This window comes from Artemia franciscana, chromosome 5, assembly GCF_032884065.1.
Source record: "Artemia franciscana chromosome 5, ASM3288406v1, whole genome shotgun sequence".
Classification (NCBI taxonomy): Eukaryota; Metazoa; Arthropoda; class Branchiopoda; order Anostraca; family Artemiidae; genus Artemia; species Artemia franciscana.
In genome coordinates, this window is record NC_088867.1 from 25,908,134 (window position 1) to 25,929,407 (window position 21,274).

The window sequence follows — 21,274 nt, forward strand, 5'->3', positions numbered from 1 at the left end:
TCTGGGGTTAGGTCAAACGAAACATAAATAAAAAGAACTCGAATAACACAAAATAGAGTTTTTTAGGGAGGAAGTTATAAGATTTTTATGTTATTATTGCATAGAGTCACAGCCTCTACCTTTCATTGCGCACTTGCCTGAATGCATCACTTGACCTCCGCATAAAATAGCAATATTTTTTATTTTAATTTTTTGTGAAAAAACGCATCTAAAATATAAAGAAATTAAATATTGTATTTCAATATATTTATATATTTGTCTTCCGCGTTGTCACTGTCAGTTTTTTTCTAGATACTACTAAAGTCTGAAACTGATTGTTCGTTAGTACTTTGAAACACAACAATAACGGTAGTTTCGAGATCCTTTGAAACTTTTCGTCCCCAAGATGCTTGTTTTCTTCTTTTGGTATTAAAAATCTTGAAATTTACACTGATCTGTTAAATCATGTCCATTTTTCCGTTTTTTAATTTTCTTTTTTTCTACTTTTTTTCTATAAATGATATTGACTTGATTCTTGTCATAATGCCCTGAGAGTGCTTCCAGCTTCAGAATTCAGGAAATCCCTTACGAACGGCTCGAAAGCCCCATTTTATGGGCAAAAGAAGACCAAAAAAATAATAATAATAGTAAATCTCGTAAACCTTGGCCCAAAAGCAAAATTAAAATCAAGTTTGATGTTTTTGAATTCAGTTTTAAAATCCGAACGAATTGATATGTCAGTTTCCTTTGCTTAAGCTAGATCCATGTACTGAATCTGGATTTTACACGGAAATATTAGACGCGATTGACGGAAACAGGTGAGTTTTCAGACAGTTCTGCAGTAACATTCAGTTCTATAACAGAAATAGATAGCTTCTTCTTATAAATTTGAGCGCTCCCTAACGATGTGAACAGCTTTGTTTCTCATGTCTAAGGCCACCACCTTCTAAATATAGTGTATATTTTAAAGCATTTAAATGCTGAATATTTCTTTGCTTCGATCAAAATACAATTCAAATTGGCAAATATTTTGTTTGTACAAGAAGGACTGTTACTTTTCTTTACTTTTTTTTTTGCCTCTAAGATCAGGTGAAAATGATTTTGATGTCAAGGTCTAAAAAGAATGAGAGCCATCATCGATTTTCTTAAACAGTGTTTCTAATTGCCAGGGAATTTCATGAATAATTACTAATTACGATTTTTGTTAGGTCTTGGAAACTCGCATGAGTGTCAATTCGCGAAATTGCCTGTGTGGGGGGGAAAAATTTAGGGGGTCAGTTTTGCTGTTTTATCGACATTTTTCGGTGACAATATAAAAGAAAGTATTTTTCTATGAAAATACCGAAAAAAATATTTCTCAAAAATCCCAAGGATCATTTTCCTCCTCCTCAAATTCACGTCCCTGGAAACATAATTCTAATTACATTTGCTTCTTAGCATTTTTTTAGGACTGAAGAAACGCAACCATGACTTTATTGAAATGCCGAGGATTCTCACCCAATTGAGGCTTCTTATTATTTAAATCAATCTTTGCGGCAGTCAATCACCTCGTTTTCCTATATTGTTTTCGTGTAATCAAACTTCACTACATCGCAACAATGCCAGGCAAAGACCGAACGAAAAGCAGAACGTGGTCGAAGGGGGTGAGAATAACATGAAATATGCTAAAAGTAGATATTGGAAGGAAAACGGAAGCTTCGCACAGCACTGCAAAGAGTGAAGGTTGGAACAGAGAGGGGTAGAGTTGGGTTGAGCTGTCACTAGGGGGTTTTGTGCTGCCATGAGTTGCTTGTGCTAGTAGTATGTCCGACACGCATGCCGTAATTTTTTCGGAGGGAGACTATTCGCTATTTATGTTATTTTGCGCGTACTTAACCGCAAGGTGAATTTTATAGCATGCAAAATTATAAGGAAATTTTCGAAATTTCAATAATACCACAATCATGTACAGTTATATCTGTAAATGAAGAGATTGACTAAGGTGTTTGTAGAGTCGTTTAAAGGGGGGCGGGAAACCACAGCAGCTGCCGCGGGCGCCGTGCCTGCGGGAGGGACAAATGAGATATTGCCCATTTTGATCAAATTTTTACTTTGATTCGGCTTATTTGTTTATATTTGAGTCGGGAGGGGGTGCTGTAACTATTTTCCCCGCGTACCAATAGCCATAGTAACGGCTCTGGGTGTTTCTACTACTACTACTAACAACTCACAGCAGCACCAAACCGCCTGAGGCTAACAAAGCTACGCACGCTCCTCCTCCATCCGAATCTATTTAAGGCCTTCCTCTTGACACCTTCCCAAGAAGTTCCCATTTCTCTTAAATCGTTCTTTACGACATCATCCCGCCCCAACCGTGGACGACCTGCTTTCCGTTTAGCCCTAGACGGTTGGCCGAAAAGGTTAATCTTTTGAATTCTGTCATCCTTCATCCGCAGAACGTTCCCTAGCCATTTCAACCTTTGGGTATTTGCCACCCACAAACATAATGAAGCATGGAAATCGCTTGAAATAGCTTTATTTTTGTCAATATTATTCTTAGGTAGGTACAAAAATTTCACATAAAGCCTCTATGATTACTGCAGTCAATATAACTGTGTATACAGGGTACTGCTGTAATTCTGTCCATATCTCTTCTCCTTGTAATACAAAGACATCTACTAATTAATCTGCAGTTTGTATTCTGCTTCCTATTCTTTTTTAGTTCACCAGAACTATATTTTAAGTGCTGTAAAAGGGCATGAGTTCCATTCATATAAAAATGCTTGTTGTTCTCGTCAGCATATTGTACCGTTGTCCGCAATAGTCATTTATCAAATGTTATTAAGTTGGCATGAATTCTGCTTATAAAACAACCAAGGAAGAAGAAAAAAATAATAGTGTTTTCGGTTGTAGAAAAAAAGAGGACTTAGATACGTTTGAGTTTGCTGATGCTAATGAAGTAATAAATTATACACATGCTTGTTCTCTGTAGAACAAGAACTTGTCATACACTCTCCCATATTTCAATTACGTTCACGTACTGTCACAGGATGTTGGATTCTTAAGATTTGTAACTAGGTTCTAATATGTAAATTGTATATTATCGTCCATAGATCAATGTGACATTGCATGCCATGACTTCTCAATGGAATATACTACCTAGGACAGGACATATTTTTATTATTATTCATCCGACAATTATCTTTCCGCAGTAAGCTTAGTAAAAAAAACTGTGTCGCTAGACATCAAGCATATCTTACAAATTGATTAGTGTAATATTCAAGATTTTGCTTTTTCGCCAAAGTTGACTTGCATTTTCTGTAACACACTGAATTGTACAAGGAGCCAAGAAGCAGCCAATAGGGTTGTCCCTCGTCCGAGAAAAAATCACTCGAGATCTTCTCATTTTGGATTGATTAAATAAAAAAAAACTAATTTTTTTTGCTGAAAGTAAGGAGCGACATTAAAACTTAAAACGAACAGAAACTACTCCGTTTATGAAATGGGTTGTCCCCTCCGCAATCCCTCGCTCTTTACGCTAAAGCTTTTAATTGTTTTAAAAAGTAGAGTTGTGGCAAAGAGTCAAACTTTAGTGTAAAGAGCGAGGGATTGCGGAGGGGACAACCCATTTCATATACGGAGTAATTTCTGTTCGTTTTAAGTTTTAATGTCGCTCCTTACTTTCAGCTAAAAAAAATAGTTTTTTTTATTTAATTTCTGAACGTTTTTGAATTAATGCATGTTTGGTTTTGGCTCTCCGCACATAAATTATTAAAATGAAATTTGTATATTAATTCTTTTTTTGGCTAAATGGCTTTCTCTTATTTTTGATCAGACGATTTTGAGAAATAAGGGGCGGAGAAGGAGGCCTAGTTGCCCTCCAATTTTTCGGTTACTTAAAAAGGCAACTAGAACTTTTAATTTTTAACGAATATTTTTATTAGTAAAAAATATACGTAACTTAAGAATTAACTTACGTAACAAACTTTCATAACCTTATATTTTATTATGTATACGAGGGGGTTTGTACCCTCGTTAATACCTAGCTCTTTACACTAAATCGTAAGTTTTGTCCCAATTCTTTAAGAATGACCCCTGAATCAGAAAGGCCGTAGAATAAATAGTTGAAATTACTAAAAATACTTTAGCATAAAGAGCAAGGTATTTATCTTCTCCTAAATACCTCGCTCTTTATGCTAAAGTATTTTTAGAACCCCTCATATGCGTAATAATCTCTGTTCGTTTTAAGTTTCAATGCTACTTGTTCCTTTCATTTGAAAAAACGTTTTCATGTTTATTTTTCATTGTTTTCTTATAGTAATGCTAGAGAATTCTGCGCCCTTTTCATTGAATTTTTCTACCCCCATGACAGATTCCTCCAAGGAAAGATCCTCCAACATAGCCCCCTCTCCTCTGCCCCACCCCCAAACAAAATAAAATCCCCCTGAAAACGTTTGTACACTTCCCAATAACCATTACTATATGTAAACACTGGTCAAAGTTTGTAACTTGCAGCCCCTCCCCCAGGGATTGTGGGGGAGTAAGTCATCCCCAAAGACATAGTTATTACGGTTTTCGACTATGCTGAACAAAATGGCTATCTCAAAATTTTGATCCGTTGACTTTGGGAAACAAATGAGCGTGGGAGGGGGTCTAGATGCCCTCCAATTTTTTTGGTCGCTTAAAAAGGGCACTAGAACTTTTCATTTCCGTTAGAATGAGTCCTCTTGCGACATTCTAGGACCACTTGGTCGATACGATGACCCCCGGAAAAAAACAAAAAAAAAAAACAACAAAAAAACAAACAAGCAAATAAACACGCACCCGTGATTTGTCTTCTGGCAAAAAATACAAAATTCCACATTTTTGTAGATAGGAGCTTGAAACTTCTACAGTAGGGTTCTCTGATACGCTGAATCTGATGGTGTCATTTTCGTTAAGATCCTACGACTTAGGGGGTGTTTCCCCCTATTTTCCTAAATAAGGCAAATTTTCTCAGGCTCGTAACTTTTGATGGGTAAGACTAAACTTGATGAAACTTATATATTTAAAGTCAGCATTAAAATGCGATTCTTTTGATGTAGCTATTGATATCAAAAATAAATTTTTTAGAGTTTTGGTTACTATTGAGCCGGATCGATCCTTACTATACAGTTCGTTACCACGAACTGTTTGATATCACTTTAATACAGACACAGTACTAAAACGGTTTCTCAGTCGGTAAAAATTGTCGTGTAAAAAAATGTAATGAAGACGCTATAATGATGGGATGTATCGCAAAGTTTCCAACAAACCAAAGGAAAAATTTCTTTTTATATCTTCTCCAAGAAAAGATATGTTGCATCAATTTAAAAACAGGACTAAAACATATTCAGTTAGAATGTTTTTTCTAATAACTAAAGTAAATAGGGGCGTCTTTTCAGACCAAACAATTGTTTATACTGGCTGGGAGACCGTAGCATTAAATAAATTTATTTTTCCTTTTGAACCGAAAAAATTACTTGGTAAGATCATAAACTCCAGAAAAAATGCTTCTCACGCAGGTAGAATCACAACAGTTTGAAAACACTGAAGATAAATTGTAATATATCACCTCCTCAAATCTACAAGAAATAAAGTTATTTTTCTGTTTTAAATAAAGTGAAAAATAAGTTTATGGGGGCTGAAGTACAATACAAATGGAATTTAAAAAAAAATGTTTTTTTTCTATTTTCATGCGCCAACCTGGTTTTAGGACTTGAACTTAAAGTCATTTTGGTTCAACTGAAAATTGGTGAAGAAATTACTTTCAAATCACTGTTGGGGTCAATTCTCATTTGAATTTTGCGACCTGTTTATATCTCACACTCACCCTTAATACGATTTAGGTTTCGGCCCAAGATTTTATTCTTATAGGTGATCTCCTTAATTATATAATTATCTACTATATGATGCGGCTTGACGGGTACAGAGGGGAACGGGTCCCTGTCCTCAATTAATATAAAATATACTCCCATTGCCATCTATTTTTTTTGCCATTTCTCGACTTGTAATGTCCTTATGTCAGTTCCTTTTCTAATGAAGATATTTTTCACAGGATATTTTGATGGTCACCAAGTAATCCAATGGTTTTGGCAAGTCATTGACAAAATGGATGACTCTCAAAGGCTGAAATTATTGCAGTTTGTTACCGGAACCTCAAGTGTGCCTTATGAAGGGTTCTCAGCTTTAAGAGGCTCTAATGGACCCAAAAAATTCTGCATAGAAAAGTGGGGAAATCCAGATAGTCTTCCGAGGTATTCATCTTTTCTCTTATGTTTGGATTTTTTGAGAAATAATTATTTATTATTTATATTCATATTATATATTATATATATATATATATATATATATATATATATATATATATATATATATATATATATATATATATATATATATATATATATATATATATATATATATATATATATATATAATATATTTATAATACTATTTATTATTTATATTTATAAATAATATAAATGAAATGCAAATTTTGACATTTACGAATTAAATTCCTGCGTCAATGCATGTAAAAAGGCTATACAAAATATTTGCAGCCTTATTGTGAAAAGGCTGTAGCCTACGCAATATTTTCAACTTTAGAATAGAGACTTTTTTGGTTTGTTCAAATAAAAAGCAAAAAAACTACTGAAAATATGTGTAACTTCACTGTAAAAGACCTTTACAAAATATACCCAACATCAAAACATCAAATGTCTTATAATATTGTTACAATCAATCACGAATAAACAATTGAAAATATTTGCAACTTCAGGGCAAAAAGGATATTTAAATCTCGTAGGATTGATCAATCTAAGGCCGTTGATTTTTGAATTATTAACACGAGTTTTGCATACTGGAAAAGCCCACTGGAAGTACAGCAAGGGTGACCGAGATTTTTGGGGTGATTCATGACAGATCAGGTTCACTGGACTACTGCAACTTTAGTGCAGATTACGCTTAATCGTACTGTTGAAAAAAACTGTTTGTGGCTGACACTAGTCAGCTCTTACGTTAGCAGGAGCATTTGATTATGAAACAACATGTATGGGAAACTTATTGTTAAAATGTAATAAACGAAATTGGCGCCAATTCTGAAAAAGGTCCTTATCTGTTAGCCAGTACACACTCGAGATTTTGGATCTATAAAATCAGACAATAACCGGTTTATTACTGTTTGTATACGGAGACAATTAGCTTTGGATCAGTGGAAAACTACAATGCAACTATATTTTAATAAACATTTAGTTGGTATTTCAGTTATGTTAGGTTACATTTTGCATGGAGTCTCACTATACTCAACCCCCACCCCTCAATGTGCAAATATACAGTCCAAATTATCTAGATTCTATCTATCTCTCAAGCGCCTCAGTTGTTTCAACCCCGTACTTGTAGATCTAAATTCTCGAGTGTGTACTGGCTAACAGATAAGTACTAAAAATTATTCTTAAGACACGTTAGTTCGTATCCAAAGCGACATTTATAGGCAACAGATGCCTAGGCATATGTTGGTCCAGAATCCCTTGTATAGACGCTTTTGTTGATACGTTCAACCTTTATTCCTATACCCCTTTCTCCACTGTTCTAGTAAAACACTGCTGGTAAAAATTTTAATGACAATTGTATACCCGTGAGCTAGCAGAAAATAGTTCCTAACATTCGTTGATGAAGTTCTCTAACGATGGTGCTGGAGACAATTACTTCTGGGCTTTGAGCGAAAATAAAAATTGAAGAATCAAACACTCGCAAAATTTTTTCATGTAAGAGCTTATTTGATACTTGTCGGTTATTGGAAACGCACTCAAGAAGTGAGGTTAGGTTAAGCCTAATGAAATAAAACAAAACATGATGAAATAATAATACTGTAGAAACACAATTATGGAAACCTAACCCAACTTAACCTAACGTAACCTAAGCTGCCTAATGTGTAAATATATAGCCCAAATTATACTAGTCTAGTGCATTCTCTCTAAGTCCAATGCATTGCATCATCCGTCATTTGTTTTTGTAGCTATGAAACCGGTTTTCTGATATGTAATTTAAGCATAATTCTTGAATGTGTTTCCAATAACCGACAAATACCGCTTGTTTTACAGTTTGAAACACCATTTAGAATGTTTGTTTTCATTTGAAGTCCCTTTTTTAAGTTTGCCCCCATTAAACATGTTTCCGCAAACTGCTAGAGCCAAAATTTGAGAATAAACAGTTTGTTCCCCCTAGCTAACAGAACATTTTCAATTGCAGTTGGACGAAATAAAAGTCTAAGTTTAGGGTTGCAAGTTCAGACAGTCAGAAATTTCGTTCACCTATTCCACCCTTAGTGGATTTATTTATCATCAAACGGCCTTCACATGCATATCTAGCTAGATATCCACTCCTAGATACAGATATCTGGCCAAGGCCGTGACTAGGCATGGAGGTCTTTCTAGACACGCTTTTGAACACCGCTTAATTTTTCTACCGTTTTCCCTTTGAGCATTTTCTTGTCTCATTAACGAATTTGGTCTGTTCTCTTTTTCATTTCGCAAAAGACCTTTGAAAAATTTCAAACAGAATTAGTAACTGGGCGTTATCTTTTATTGTTGCTAGGGACACTGATATAAAAGATTAGCACCAGAATAGGCTTAATTTAGTAAGATTTACCAAAAGAGATAAAATGACTTGTGGATTGTGTAGACCACCTTCTTTTTGTATTGCAGCCCATGTTTCTTTTCGGATTTCTTGTCTGACAGTTGTTTATCGTAAATTAGATTTTATGCCGACCTTTTTTCTTTCTTTTTTTTTTATCGAGAGCGAGTTAAGGCAGGGCACACACGACTGCTTTGAGCAAGCACTATCTAAAATTTTATTAATTATAATTATATATATATATATATATATATATATATATATATATATATATATATATATATATATATATATATATATATATACATATATACATATATACATATATACATATATATATATATATATATATATATATATATATATATATATATATATATATATATATATATATAAAATACTTTTAGGGAAGTAAAGAGCGAAGTTGAAACTTAAATCGGACAAAAATGATTGCTTCACAGTCTATCTTAACATATATCAATAAAGCTAGTATAAATAAACCAAATTGTCATATTTTCCTATGTTTGTAGGATCATAGAAAACTAGCGCTTTACTGAAAACACAGAAACCAAGTATGAAAAACAAAAATGTTGATTTATTAGTTAAAACTGAGTACATAGTCTTACAACAACAAACTAATCTATAAAGCTTTTCATAGTCTTACACCAGCTGTGATATCAGTAACTTTCAATATAAAATTAAAATTATCTTAAAAACATAAAGCATAAAAATAAATACTTTTTTAATAACCGAAAAGTCACTGAAAAGCATACAGAAATATTGGATTGATTTATCAGGTAACATTTTACTCTCGCCAGCTATACTACCAATAGTGAGTAATGGACAATCGTAAATTGTAAGAAATATATTTTAATATTACTCAAAAAAATACTTTATTTGTATACTGTAAAAAGTGGCCTTAATCGGTTTACTTTTACCGTGCCAAGACTCCTATATTGTTTTGTGTGTTCAGTAAAGCGCTAGTTTCCTATAATCCTACAAACATAGGGAAATATAATTATTTAGTTTATTTGTACTAGTTTTATTGATATATGTTAGATAGACTGTGAAGCAATAATTTTTGTTCGTTTTAAGTTTCAACTTCGCTCTTTACTTCCCTCAAAAACTTTGTTTTCTTAAATTAATCTTTGCCCGTTTTTAATAAAAAACTAAAAAAAACTAAAAAAAACTAAAAAAAGGTAAAAAACTAAAAAAAACTAAAAACTAAAAAAGAAAAAAACTAAAAAAAAAGGAAAAAAACTGAAAAATAAAAGAGAAAAAGAAAACTAAAAAAATATGAATAAATATATATAAAAATAAGTTGTTTGTGGGTTATGTCTGTCTCTCTGTCTGTCGAGTGACGTCGTGTTTGTCCGCATATGATGTCTGAATTATTTCACACTAATACAAAAGAAGAAAAAAAACTAAAAAAGGTAAAAACTACAAAAAAAACTAAAAAGAAAAAAAACTAAAAAAGCTAAAAAACTAAAAAAAACTAAAAAAAGGTAAAAAACTAAAAACTAAAAAAAACTGAAAAAACTAAAAAAAGGCAAAAACTAAAAAAAAACTAAAAACTAAAAAAGCTAAAAAACTAAAAAAACTAAAAAAACTAAAAAAAGGTATAAAACAAAAAAAAACTAAAAACTAAAAAAGAAAAAACTAAAAAAAAGGAAAAAACTGAAAAATAAGAGAAAAAGAAAACTAAAAAAATATTAATAAATATAAAAAATATAAATATAAATATAATATAAATTAGCAATCAACAAAGCACCGAGACACAAATGACGACCGGGACACAGGGAGTATAAATGACGACCAGGACATAAGTAAAAAAAAAAACTAAAAAAACTAAAAAATGGCAAAAACTACAAAAAAACTAAAAACTAATAAAAAAACTAAAAAATCTAAAAATCTAAATAAACTAAAAAAGAAAAAAAAGAAAAAAGGAAAAAAATAAAGGAGAAAAACAAAACTAAAAAACGAATGTATATACAGACCGGGACACCGGGATACAAATGACGACCGGGACACAGGGAATATAAATGACGACCGGGACACAGGGACACAACTACAATGGGGACGCCGGGGGCACAGGGGGATATAAATGACGACCGGGACACCGGGACACAAGGAATATAAATGACGCCCGGGACACTCAAAGAGAAATCACAGACTGGAACACCGGGACACAAATGACGACCGGGACACAGGGAATATAAATGACGACCGGGACACAGGGACATAACTACAAAGGGGACGCCGGGGTGCACAGGGGGATATATAAATGACGATGGCGACTCAGGGAATGGTCGATTAGCAATCACCATCAACAAAGCTCAAGGGCAATCATTAGACTCATGAGGTATAGATCTGAATACGGATTGTTTTCCCATGGACCATTATATGTTGCATGTTCAAGAGTCGGTAAACCTGACAATCTATTTATATGCACAGACAATGGGACAGCAAAGAATGTTGTATATTCGCAAGTTTTACGTAGTTAAAAACATATATATATATATATATATATATATATATATATATATATATATATATATATATATATATATATATATATATATATATATATATATATATATATATATATATATATTCACAGGTGGGACATAGGGACACAACTACAATGGCGCGTAACTAATATGGCGCGTAACGACTTACGCGCGCGGGGGGGCTTGGGGGGGGGGCGAAGCGCCCCCACCAACTAGGTGTTGGGGTGGCGCGAAGCGCCACCCCAACAGCTAGTATATATATATATATATATATATATATATATATATATATATATATATATATATATATATATATATATATATATATACATATATATACCATGAAAAGAGAAATCACCAATGCAACAGCACAAACACACACACACACACAAAAAAAAAGAAAAAAAAAAAAAAAAAAAAAAAAAAAAAAAAAAAAAAAAAAAAAAAAGAGAGAGAGAGACAGAAGGAGAAAAGGAAGCCTGTTTTCCTAAATTAGTGATTAATATAGACCAGCACTTGAATGAGGCCTTAACCCTACTCATCCATACAATCACATAGGTCAAACAGCATAGCCATACACAATCAACCATAAAGAATAATCCATGGACAGGCAGTCATGTCGTCAATAAGTATAAGTCGTCATTTACCAAACAATAGAAAAAATAATATAGACAAATAATTCAGAGGCAACACCCAACATAAGGGCTCATCAGGAGAATACACTGGCCTATATAGGGTTTCGCCACTCTAAATTCTCTACCCAGCACAGTGTTGTGGTTACCACAGAATATCCATGGCATCCCCGTGTCAGGTATCACCCCCAAAATACATGCCTATGAAAGAAAAAAAAAACAGCAAATGTAAAACAACCAAGTAAAACTAAAACAAGCTTATCCTGTTAATATATCCCTCTTTTTAGCAACAATAGGTAAACTAAATATTATAAATTTTACCAAATCACAAATATTAACACATTGCAAAAAACCTGAATGAACTAAACAATTATAGAATTCATCTTTACCATGTGGCTAATTTTTAAGAAAATCCGCTCAATTAGAAACGCAATTCAAAATAAATGGCGCTGCGACAACATTTCTCGAACCTCCGAAATTAGTTGAAAATTTCTTTAAGTATTTCTAGATAATTCTTTTGATATTTATTTAAAAGTTTGTTATAATGAAAACTAAATTTTTTAAATTGCCAAGTTAATTTATTTGCAGAAAAACCTCTTGATATCAATTTTTGGCTTAAGATTTTACATCTATTTTTAAAATCAATATAATTACTACAAATCCTTGCATAACGAAGTAACTGTGAGAAAAACGCTGAATATGTGATATTTGAGTGTATATTACTTTCAGGGAATGGGAAACTAATCACTTCAAAATCAAAATCATCCGTTTTATCATACATTTTAAAACTTAATTTATTATTATCACAAATATTAATATTTAAATCTAAGAAATGATCTCCATGACCAGCGCCATGACTAGGCTCAAGAATAAGCTCTGATGGATATATATTTTTAGAAATATCAATGAAATCCTTACAATTTAAGACCAAAATATCATCTAAATATCTTTTATTATTTGACAAAGCATGTTTTAAATTAATTGGATTATTCTTATCCATCATATATTTATATTCTAGTTGACTTAAAAACAAGTCAGCTATAAATGGGCTGGCATTCCCCCCCATGGGAATTCCCACAATTTGCTTGTACAAATCACCCCCAAATCTTATATAAGTATTGTATAAAACAAATTCTAACAACTCAAAAATCATATCCAAGCTGTAGCATCTCAAGTTAACTGTAGTAATTAAAGCAATTTGTCCATATAGCTTTTTTATTATAAATGTCTATTTTAAAGAACCTTTTACTAGATAAGAGGAAAGATTTCTTGATAACAGTTTTTAAATTATCAAACACTACATTAAGTGATAAATTAGTATACATTGTCGCAAAATCGAAAGACTCAATTCTTTTAGCTGAAACCATTGTTAAAGAATCTATCACCTGCAGTGAATTATTAACACTCCAATATGGATTAAAATTCGAAATTTTTTAATACCAGAACAATAGGTTTTAAGTTTATTTACAATTTCCTTTAAAATTAAAGAGAGGTCAGTAGCAGCAATGCGGGTTGGACATTTAGCTGCTCCAGCAATAAACCGTGGTTTAGGGGGATTCTTATGAAATTTTACAGTCCAAAATAGGAAAGGGAACTTTTTATCATTGTCATTTATTTTATATATATATATATATATATATATATATATATATATATATATATATATATATATATATATATATATATATATATATATATATATATATATATATATATATATATATATATATATATATATATATATATATATATATATATATATAAATAAGTTGTTTGTTTGTGTGTCTGTCTGTCGACTGACGTCGTGTTTGTCTGCATATGACCTCTGAATTATTTCATCATATACCAATTCAAAAACGAATGTATTCAAGTCGAAGTAGCTGAGTTGGTAAAGCGTTATGTTCCAGGTTCTAGGTTCGAGAGGGGTGCCGGGGGGCAACGGGGACACAGGGAATGTTCGATTAGCAATCAACATCAACAAAGCTCAAGGACAATCATTAGAATAATGAGGTATAGATCTGAATACGGATTGTTTTTCCCATGGACAATTTTATGTTGCATGTTCAAGAGTCGGTAAACCTGACAATCTATTTATATGCACAGACAATGGGACATTGAAGAATGTTGTATATTCGCAAGTTTTACGTAGTTAAAAACATATATATATATATCTATTTATATTCACAGGTGGGACACAGGGACACAACTACAATGGCGCGTAACAACTTACGCGCGCGGGGGGGCTTGTAAATAAATATAACAATAAGTAATCCTTCCTTGAAGATACAACTTTTAGTGGTTCCAGAACCATATACACTTCTCCAATCCCTAAGTGGCAAGGCGTTGGGGTCCGGGGCGTAATTTGTTTCAAAAAATGTGTATGGAACATTTCACAATCCAAAAAAAATAACAAAAATAGTGAATTAGCTGAAAAATAATCTTATATAAGGCAGAAAACCATGATTGAAATAAAAATGCCTGATTAAGGAACTGAACCATTGCCATTCTGATTCAAAGTCTAACGCGCTTGTAACTGAACGGCATAATTCAATCTATTTGTTCTTGTTGTACCATGTTGTGTAACTTGCAGCCCTTTTCCCAAAGACCGTGGAGAGATATGTCATCACCAAAAGCATAGTTATTGGACCTTATTCAGCAAATACAATTGTAATTGGCGATTATAAAACATTGAGGTAATAAAAGCTTCTATCATAAAGAGTGAGAGCATTGAACTATATTTGGCAAAGCTCAACTTTTGCGAACAGGGGGAGGGGAGGGGGTACGTTAAGGGATAGTCACTTGGAATTTTGAGATTCAATTATTTGTTCTTCTGTGAATTTCTTCCTCTTAAGAACATTCGATATTTTAAAAATTATTTTGCGAGCCCCAACGTCGGCTGACCGTGTTAAAGAGTTCATAGTGAATTCTCCCAACGGAATAATGAGACTTACTAAGGGGGCTGGGAGGGGAGTATACAGGAGGGGTTCTTGTAAATCTCCAGTTAAGGGTTTTGGACCATAACTATTAAAATGTTACTATTTCATACTTCCAAGCTTTTCCACTTAAGAAATGGCACCAAAAGTGCCGTTTTTAGTGCTATATGGCACTGATGGTTAGTAGAACTGATATAAAGCACAATTATATGAGCAAACGCTGTCAAATGAGCCATTAAACATCTCTCTAAGAAGTCCCGGATGCCGACTAGCCTCAACTTTTCAACTTGAGACATGGCACCAATAGTGCCATTTTTGGTACCATTGGACACTTGCATTGTGAATTTTACTGGGAAAACGTGGATATGAGCAATAACGTTTATATGAGCTATGCAAAATCTGTCTAAGATGTTTTGGTTGCCCTCTAGCCCCACCCCCTTAGAAATGGTACAAGAAGTGTTATTTTAGTATCATATGGCACTTTTCTAGTATTGTTTCCATAAAATTTAAAAGGGATCCGAAATTCTTTTCTTAGCTTACTGAGGAGGTTATACAAAGTTAAGTATTGGACATAATTTAGTACCTAAATAGTTTACCATCAAAGCTAGAGTACTGTACTTGTGAAATTTCCAAAAAACAAAATTACTTCAGAAATTTTTTGGGAAGACTAATGAGGTAATTAGTTTTAAGCTTGCCCAGGAAAAAAAATAACCTCGGGGAAGATACTCCCTGAAGATGGCATGTCGGAAGAATTTGTCGACAGTATGGAATGCTATTGCCAAGGATGTGCATCCCGAGTTAGATTCAACGGTGAATAGTCCTCACTGTTCAATATAGAATGGAATGTGAAACTATGCTGCTGTTGGTCTCCACCTTTTCAGCTACTCAATCGTTTGGATCCTAGAACACGCTCTCCAGGGATTTGAAGGAATAGTGATAGAAGAGTCAGAGTGACGAACTCTCTGGATTCAACAAGAGATTAGCTTGCGGGCAAAGATAAGCATGTTTGTATATGTCGACAGTGAGGGCAGTCCTACTCTATAGTGTTGAATCGTGGCCCGTTCAAAGCAGATCAGAGACGCGCTCTGTAGAGCTCTTTTCGATGACTGTTCCCTGCAATCAACCTAACGCATTCGGCTTCCAAATTCTAACGGCGAACTTTGAACAGCAAATCCGCCAACATAGTTACAACATCAACAGAATATCAAGCATCATCAAGTTCTTTCGTCACCACTGGCGTGGACACGCTTTGCGTTGCCTGACGACTACTTCATCAAACAAATACTGCTAGCTGAACACTTAGAAACATAGCGTAGAAGACAAGGAGAACAGTTAAAGCGATGGGGGATGCAAGCAAAATCTGGAACCATCTGAAAATTTCCACAAATTCAGCTAAAGTTCGGACAAGCCCTGGCTGAAGTTCGCTATAAAGTCTGCATATGATCGGTGACAGAGGAAAATCCTAATTCCAGATGCTTTGTTGAGATACCAGTTGAGATGGGGTTGCCTGATGCCAGCTTTGTTGTTAAGATGCCAGCTGAGCTGGATGGCTGATTTTTTACAATATTTGACTGAAATATGAGAGCCACCAAAGTGGAAATTTTTTGAAAAATATAGGCAATTTTGAAATCTGAATAGTATCTAGATACTAAGGATTATTACGATCAAATAAATAAGAGATAAACAGCACAAAACACTCGAAACATTCGAAGTTATTTGGTATATGAAGAAAAAAATTTTCTAGGATCTAGGGTGCTTTAATTGTAGTAGAAATGTAGATAGTCCAGGATATCAAGAATTCAAAATAAGAAGTCGTGAAGAGAATTTTATTTTGGGGAAACTAAAATAAGCTCCCGTCCTTAGAAGGCATGTCTATCTGTGTCGAGGGAATAAAATCGAGCTTTTGAAGAAAATAAGCTCTCTTTAGTTTACTAAGGAAGACTAATGCAAGATGACAAATTTCCAAACTATTTCATAATTCTACGAAGCAATTTGCTATAAAGCCTTTTCTGGGATTTCGAAACCAAAATTTACAAAATTATTTCCTGAGAATCTAGAAGAGATACATGGCTTGATCTGAAGTTCTGGAAGAAATAATTAAATGTTCTACACGAGTCCAAGATTGCACAATTGTTACGAAGTTTACCCCGGGGCTAGGACGATTTTGCTTGGCTTCATGTTGATACTTTTAAATAGGATAGGAAAAGATTTTTTTTTTCGACAGCCATTGGAAATTTAGTAAACTTCAGGCAAACTTATCTTCTCTGTTCGACAATCTACATGTCAGAAAGTTCTTTCTGATTTCTAGCGTGGTATACCTGATCAACGAAAAAATAATAAAACTATGCAGAGCAATGGTGTTGCTCCGCAACATAACAATCAACGTGCTAGTAAGTTTTCTAGAAATTTAATCCATTTTTATTCAGTTATTAGATTGAATCCATTTGATAGGTTTTTGTGTTTTGGATTATGAAAAATGGTTATGAGAGGGGGTTCAGTTGCCCTCCAATCTTATTGTTTTTTTATAAAAGGCACCAGAACTTTTAATTTCTGTTTGAACCAGCCCTCTCCCGATATTCTAGGACCACTGGGTCAATTACGATAACCCTTGGTGGAAAAAAAACACATAAGCACGCATCCGTTATCTTTCTTCTGGCAAAAATATAAATTCCACATTTTGGCAGAAAGGAGCTTGAAACTCCTTAGTAGGATTCTCTGATACGCTGAATCTGATGGTTTGATTTTCATTAGGATTATCTGACTTTTAAGGGGTGTTTCCCCCTTTTCGAAAATAGGGCAAATTTTCCCATGTGTACCTTTGATGGGTAAGACTATACTTAATGAAACTTACATATTTGAAATCAGCATAAAAATATGATTCTTTTGATTTATCTATTTCCGTTTTTAGAGTCCCAGTTAATATTGAACCTGATCGCTCCTTACTTACGTCACCACGAACTGTTGGATATTCCTAGATGCACTCCTAACTCTTGTCCCTGAGACCCTATCAGTAACTTCAAAAACTGTTTTTTTTTTTTTAATTATTTCACCCATCTTCCACATTGTCAAATTTTAAACTCTCCAGTTTAGTTTTCAACTGTTCCCGGAATGTTTCTCTCTAATTCTCATCCTGGAGTCTACCAACATCATAACTTCCCGGGAGGTAGTTATCCTTCCGAAATTTCAGCTTTAAATTCACCCTAGACACTGCTAGATGGTGATCTTTACTTGTAACATCAGTAACAGCACTCCTGTATACCCTACTATTTTGTTTTGATCCTTCCTGCATTCGGTTTACAATAACATAACCAATAAGGTTATTGATTATTCAAAAATGTAACGTTTTTACGACAGTAAAACAAGTCATTGCTAATATGTTTTACGTACCCCCTCCCTCTCACTGGTTTGTAAATACCCAAGGAGGTAAGAGTACTGCACATTTGCAAACCACTGTAACTTGGAGAGACGAAAATTCTTAATAGAAATGCATTCTTCAATTCCTTACTTGTTCATATGAGAAAATGGACACTTAAATGTTATATCGCCCATGTTAAGTTCTTCACCCATTGACGCACTGTAAAACCGGTTTCTTCATTAGTTTCTTTCAGCTTAGCGTAAGTCAAGACAAAAATAAGCGACAGAATAGACGGGACATATATAATTTGGGCTATATATTTGCACTTTTGGGGGGGGGGAGTATTTGGACAGTGTGAAGTTAGAAAACAATTCTTACTTAATAATATGCAGAATAATTGCACCTAACGCATTTTGCATGTAGATCTACTATACTTCCCCATCTAATGTGTAAATTTATAGCCCAAATTTGTTTCTAAAGTATTATATTTTCATTATATTTTGTGTTAATTCATTAGGATTAGTCAGAGAAACAGGTTCTACTTAGATGAAGAACTTGACATAGGTGCTATAACATATAAGTACCAGAAAATGTTTTGATAGTAACTTTTTTTATGTTACCATGTAAAATTGGTATAATTTCTCATGTTTCGTCTGGGACAAACCGAGTGTTTTTTGTCTGGTTTTGTATTCATTTATCAAGCGATCTATTTTATTACCCTTTCCTTTCTGGTAAAGATATTAAGTTACATTTACTCAATTGAATATAAAGGCTTGCTACTAAGAGTTTATGAATGAATGATGTTTTAAACAAACTGTACTGTTGAAAAAGCTAATATTATAATGTTGAAATTAAAGATGCCGTTCAGAGTTAGGCATGGGGAAAATTTCGAGTTTAAAATGATTTCTCAGACCACAGTGGCTAAATATTACAAAAATAAAAATTTATTTTGTCCTGTAGTCTTTTTTTATATTTTTTATTCATGTCTCCTATTTTTGCATTGATGACACTTGGGTGGAGTTCTCGACCGAAATATTTGCATATCAATCTTCTTTTTGTCAGTGGGTGGAATTTTCCTCGTTTTTTACACCACTTGCTGTTTTCCTGGAGATAATTTTCTCCATAGAATTCCCTGAATCCCATCAAAACAGATCTTAATATCATCTCTAAGAATCTCTTCTTCTCTACAAATCCCTGAAAGCCAATCATAATTCTGCTAAAGTTCATTAGAAATGCATATAAAGCTATTGTCAACTGCTTAAAAACAAATATCGAATACCTTTTAAACATTCTTCCACGTCAGGCTCTTCATAATGATCCTATTAATTATGCAGGCAGATGACAGCAAAAGAGGTATCTCCCATTCATCAATATGTGTAAACATTAGCTTAGTAATTTGTACCATTTACAATTCTAATATTTCCCCTTTTAATTTAAACAAATTATTCTAACGCCCGTATTCGGATTCAAAATTTTCGAAAGAGAGATGGACTTCCTTGACTAGAATTAATTCAAATTTAATTTTTGAACAGTAAATCGAATGTTATGTACTAATAGCTGTGGCTTTACGTCTAATGCATGGGCGTCAATCCATGGAATTTAGGAAGGAGATTTATGGTAGGGGTATATGCCCAATCCCTCCCCTATTGAAGCCACTGACCTAATGAAAGTAAGTATTTTGTTTTGCCTGCCTTAAAGTATTTATTTGAATCTACGAACTACATGCTGTAAACGTAATGAATAGCTGTGGGATCAGTAATAACACTTAGATAAAATAGAAAATACTGGAGATACAACTTTGGCATAATAAATAAATCTTAAGTAAAATTATTAGTAATTGTCGTTATAAAAATATTAGAATACAAACATAAAAAGGGACTATAGTTCCATTTATTAAAATCAATTACATAATCAATGTGACAAATTTTTGGAATATCTTAAGGGAACCAAATATCAATAGATGTCACCTTACCTGGTTCAATCTTCAGATATATATGTCGGTTTCTGTTTTATTGGTATAAAATTACAAAGTTCTTAAGTGATTTTAGGATCATGTAGACTTAATAATAACGTCTTTGTATTGTATTTTATATTCATAGTTTTGGGGCTCAAGAAGTGCCCTCACAAATTTTTCATGGGACAAGCCAACTATTTTTTTTTTCTTTGTAAAAGTGAGAGGGGGTGTAAAGGTTTGAATAGGTTTATACGCTAGAAATGCAATATTTCTCCAAAAATTTTAATAAATTTGAATTCTTTATGCAATTCCTCTAGGGGAGAGAAACAACAAGCAAATGACTAGTCCCCCCCTTTGTTTCATGCTCTTTCAGTATCAATGAGAGGACCATGTCTGTTGCTGTAACAAGGGGGATTTGAAGGGGAGCCTCCATAGAGATACTACCTAAAAGGGAAATTACATAAACGTGCCCCAGTTTACCCATCTAGGTGGGCTAAGTCACTACTTGGTCTTTCTACAAAAAAAATGATGACGAAGACCATTCCCCCCCCTATAATCCTCTCAAAATGGTTTCTCTACGTATATCTTTTACGAAGATACATGTGATAAACAACTTCCGCCGGGTATAATCATTTGGCAGCTATTGCTTAATAGCCACGAATAAATAGCATAAGCCATAAATTTAACCATTCTAGCAACCCAATATGATGTGAAAGAAGTCAAGGAATATATTATACCTCTCAGCACCAACTAACTAAAAACCTGTGCAAATTTGCAAATGCCTTCCGGTTGTGATTTTAATTGTAAATTAACTTTTTCTTCTGGCTGGACAAATGATTGAACTGTGTTGATAAGACTCTTTCACTATGAAAACTTCCTTTTCACTGTTCATGTAAGTGTGGTTATTCTCTTTAGCATGCATAAATTCTACAAGGTTATAAATTGCTGAAGAATTTTTTTTTTTTTGGTTTAGAATTACTGTTCTTGTACACATTTTTAAATAGTAGCACAAGCATGAAAGAGTTCTTTTTTTTTTCTTTTTTTTTTTTTTTTTTTTTTTTTTTTTTTTTTTTTTTTTTTTGCATTTCAAGACAATATGGAAAAATCGGAACATGTATCATGGTTCCCAAAAGTTTAAATATGTGCTTAAAATAAAAACTGTATAGGGAGAAAAAATCGTCATTTTTAGCGATGAATCTTAATCGCTTTACTGAAAGCGCTTTCCTGAAAGCACCAAGTCGACACAACAAAACAGGAACAGAATATGAGTTCCTTACGGA

General features: G+C 33.4%; 1 protein-coding gene across 1 annotated transcript in view; it reads left to right on the plus strand.

Moving 5' to 3' along the window:
- Positions 1-21,274, plus strand: part of LOC136027159 (E3 ubiquitin-protein ligase HECW1-like) — a 152,891-nt gene that overhangs the window by 122,899 nt on the left and 8,718 nt on the right. Inside the window, exon 13 of the mRNA XM_065704150.1 lies at positions 6,035-6,233. Coding sequence (XP_065560222.1) covers positions 6,035-6,233 — 199 coding nt within the window. The remainder of the gene's footprint in view (positions 1-6,034; positions 6,234-21,274) is intronic.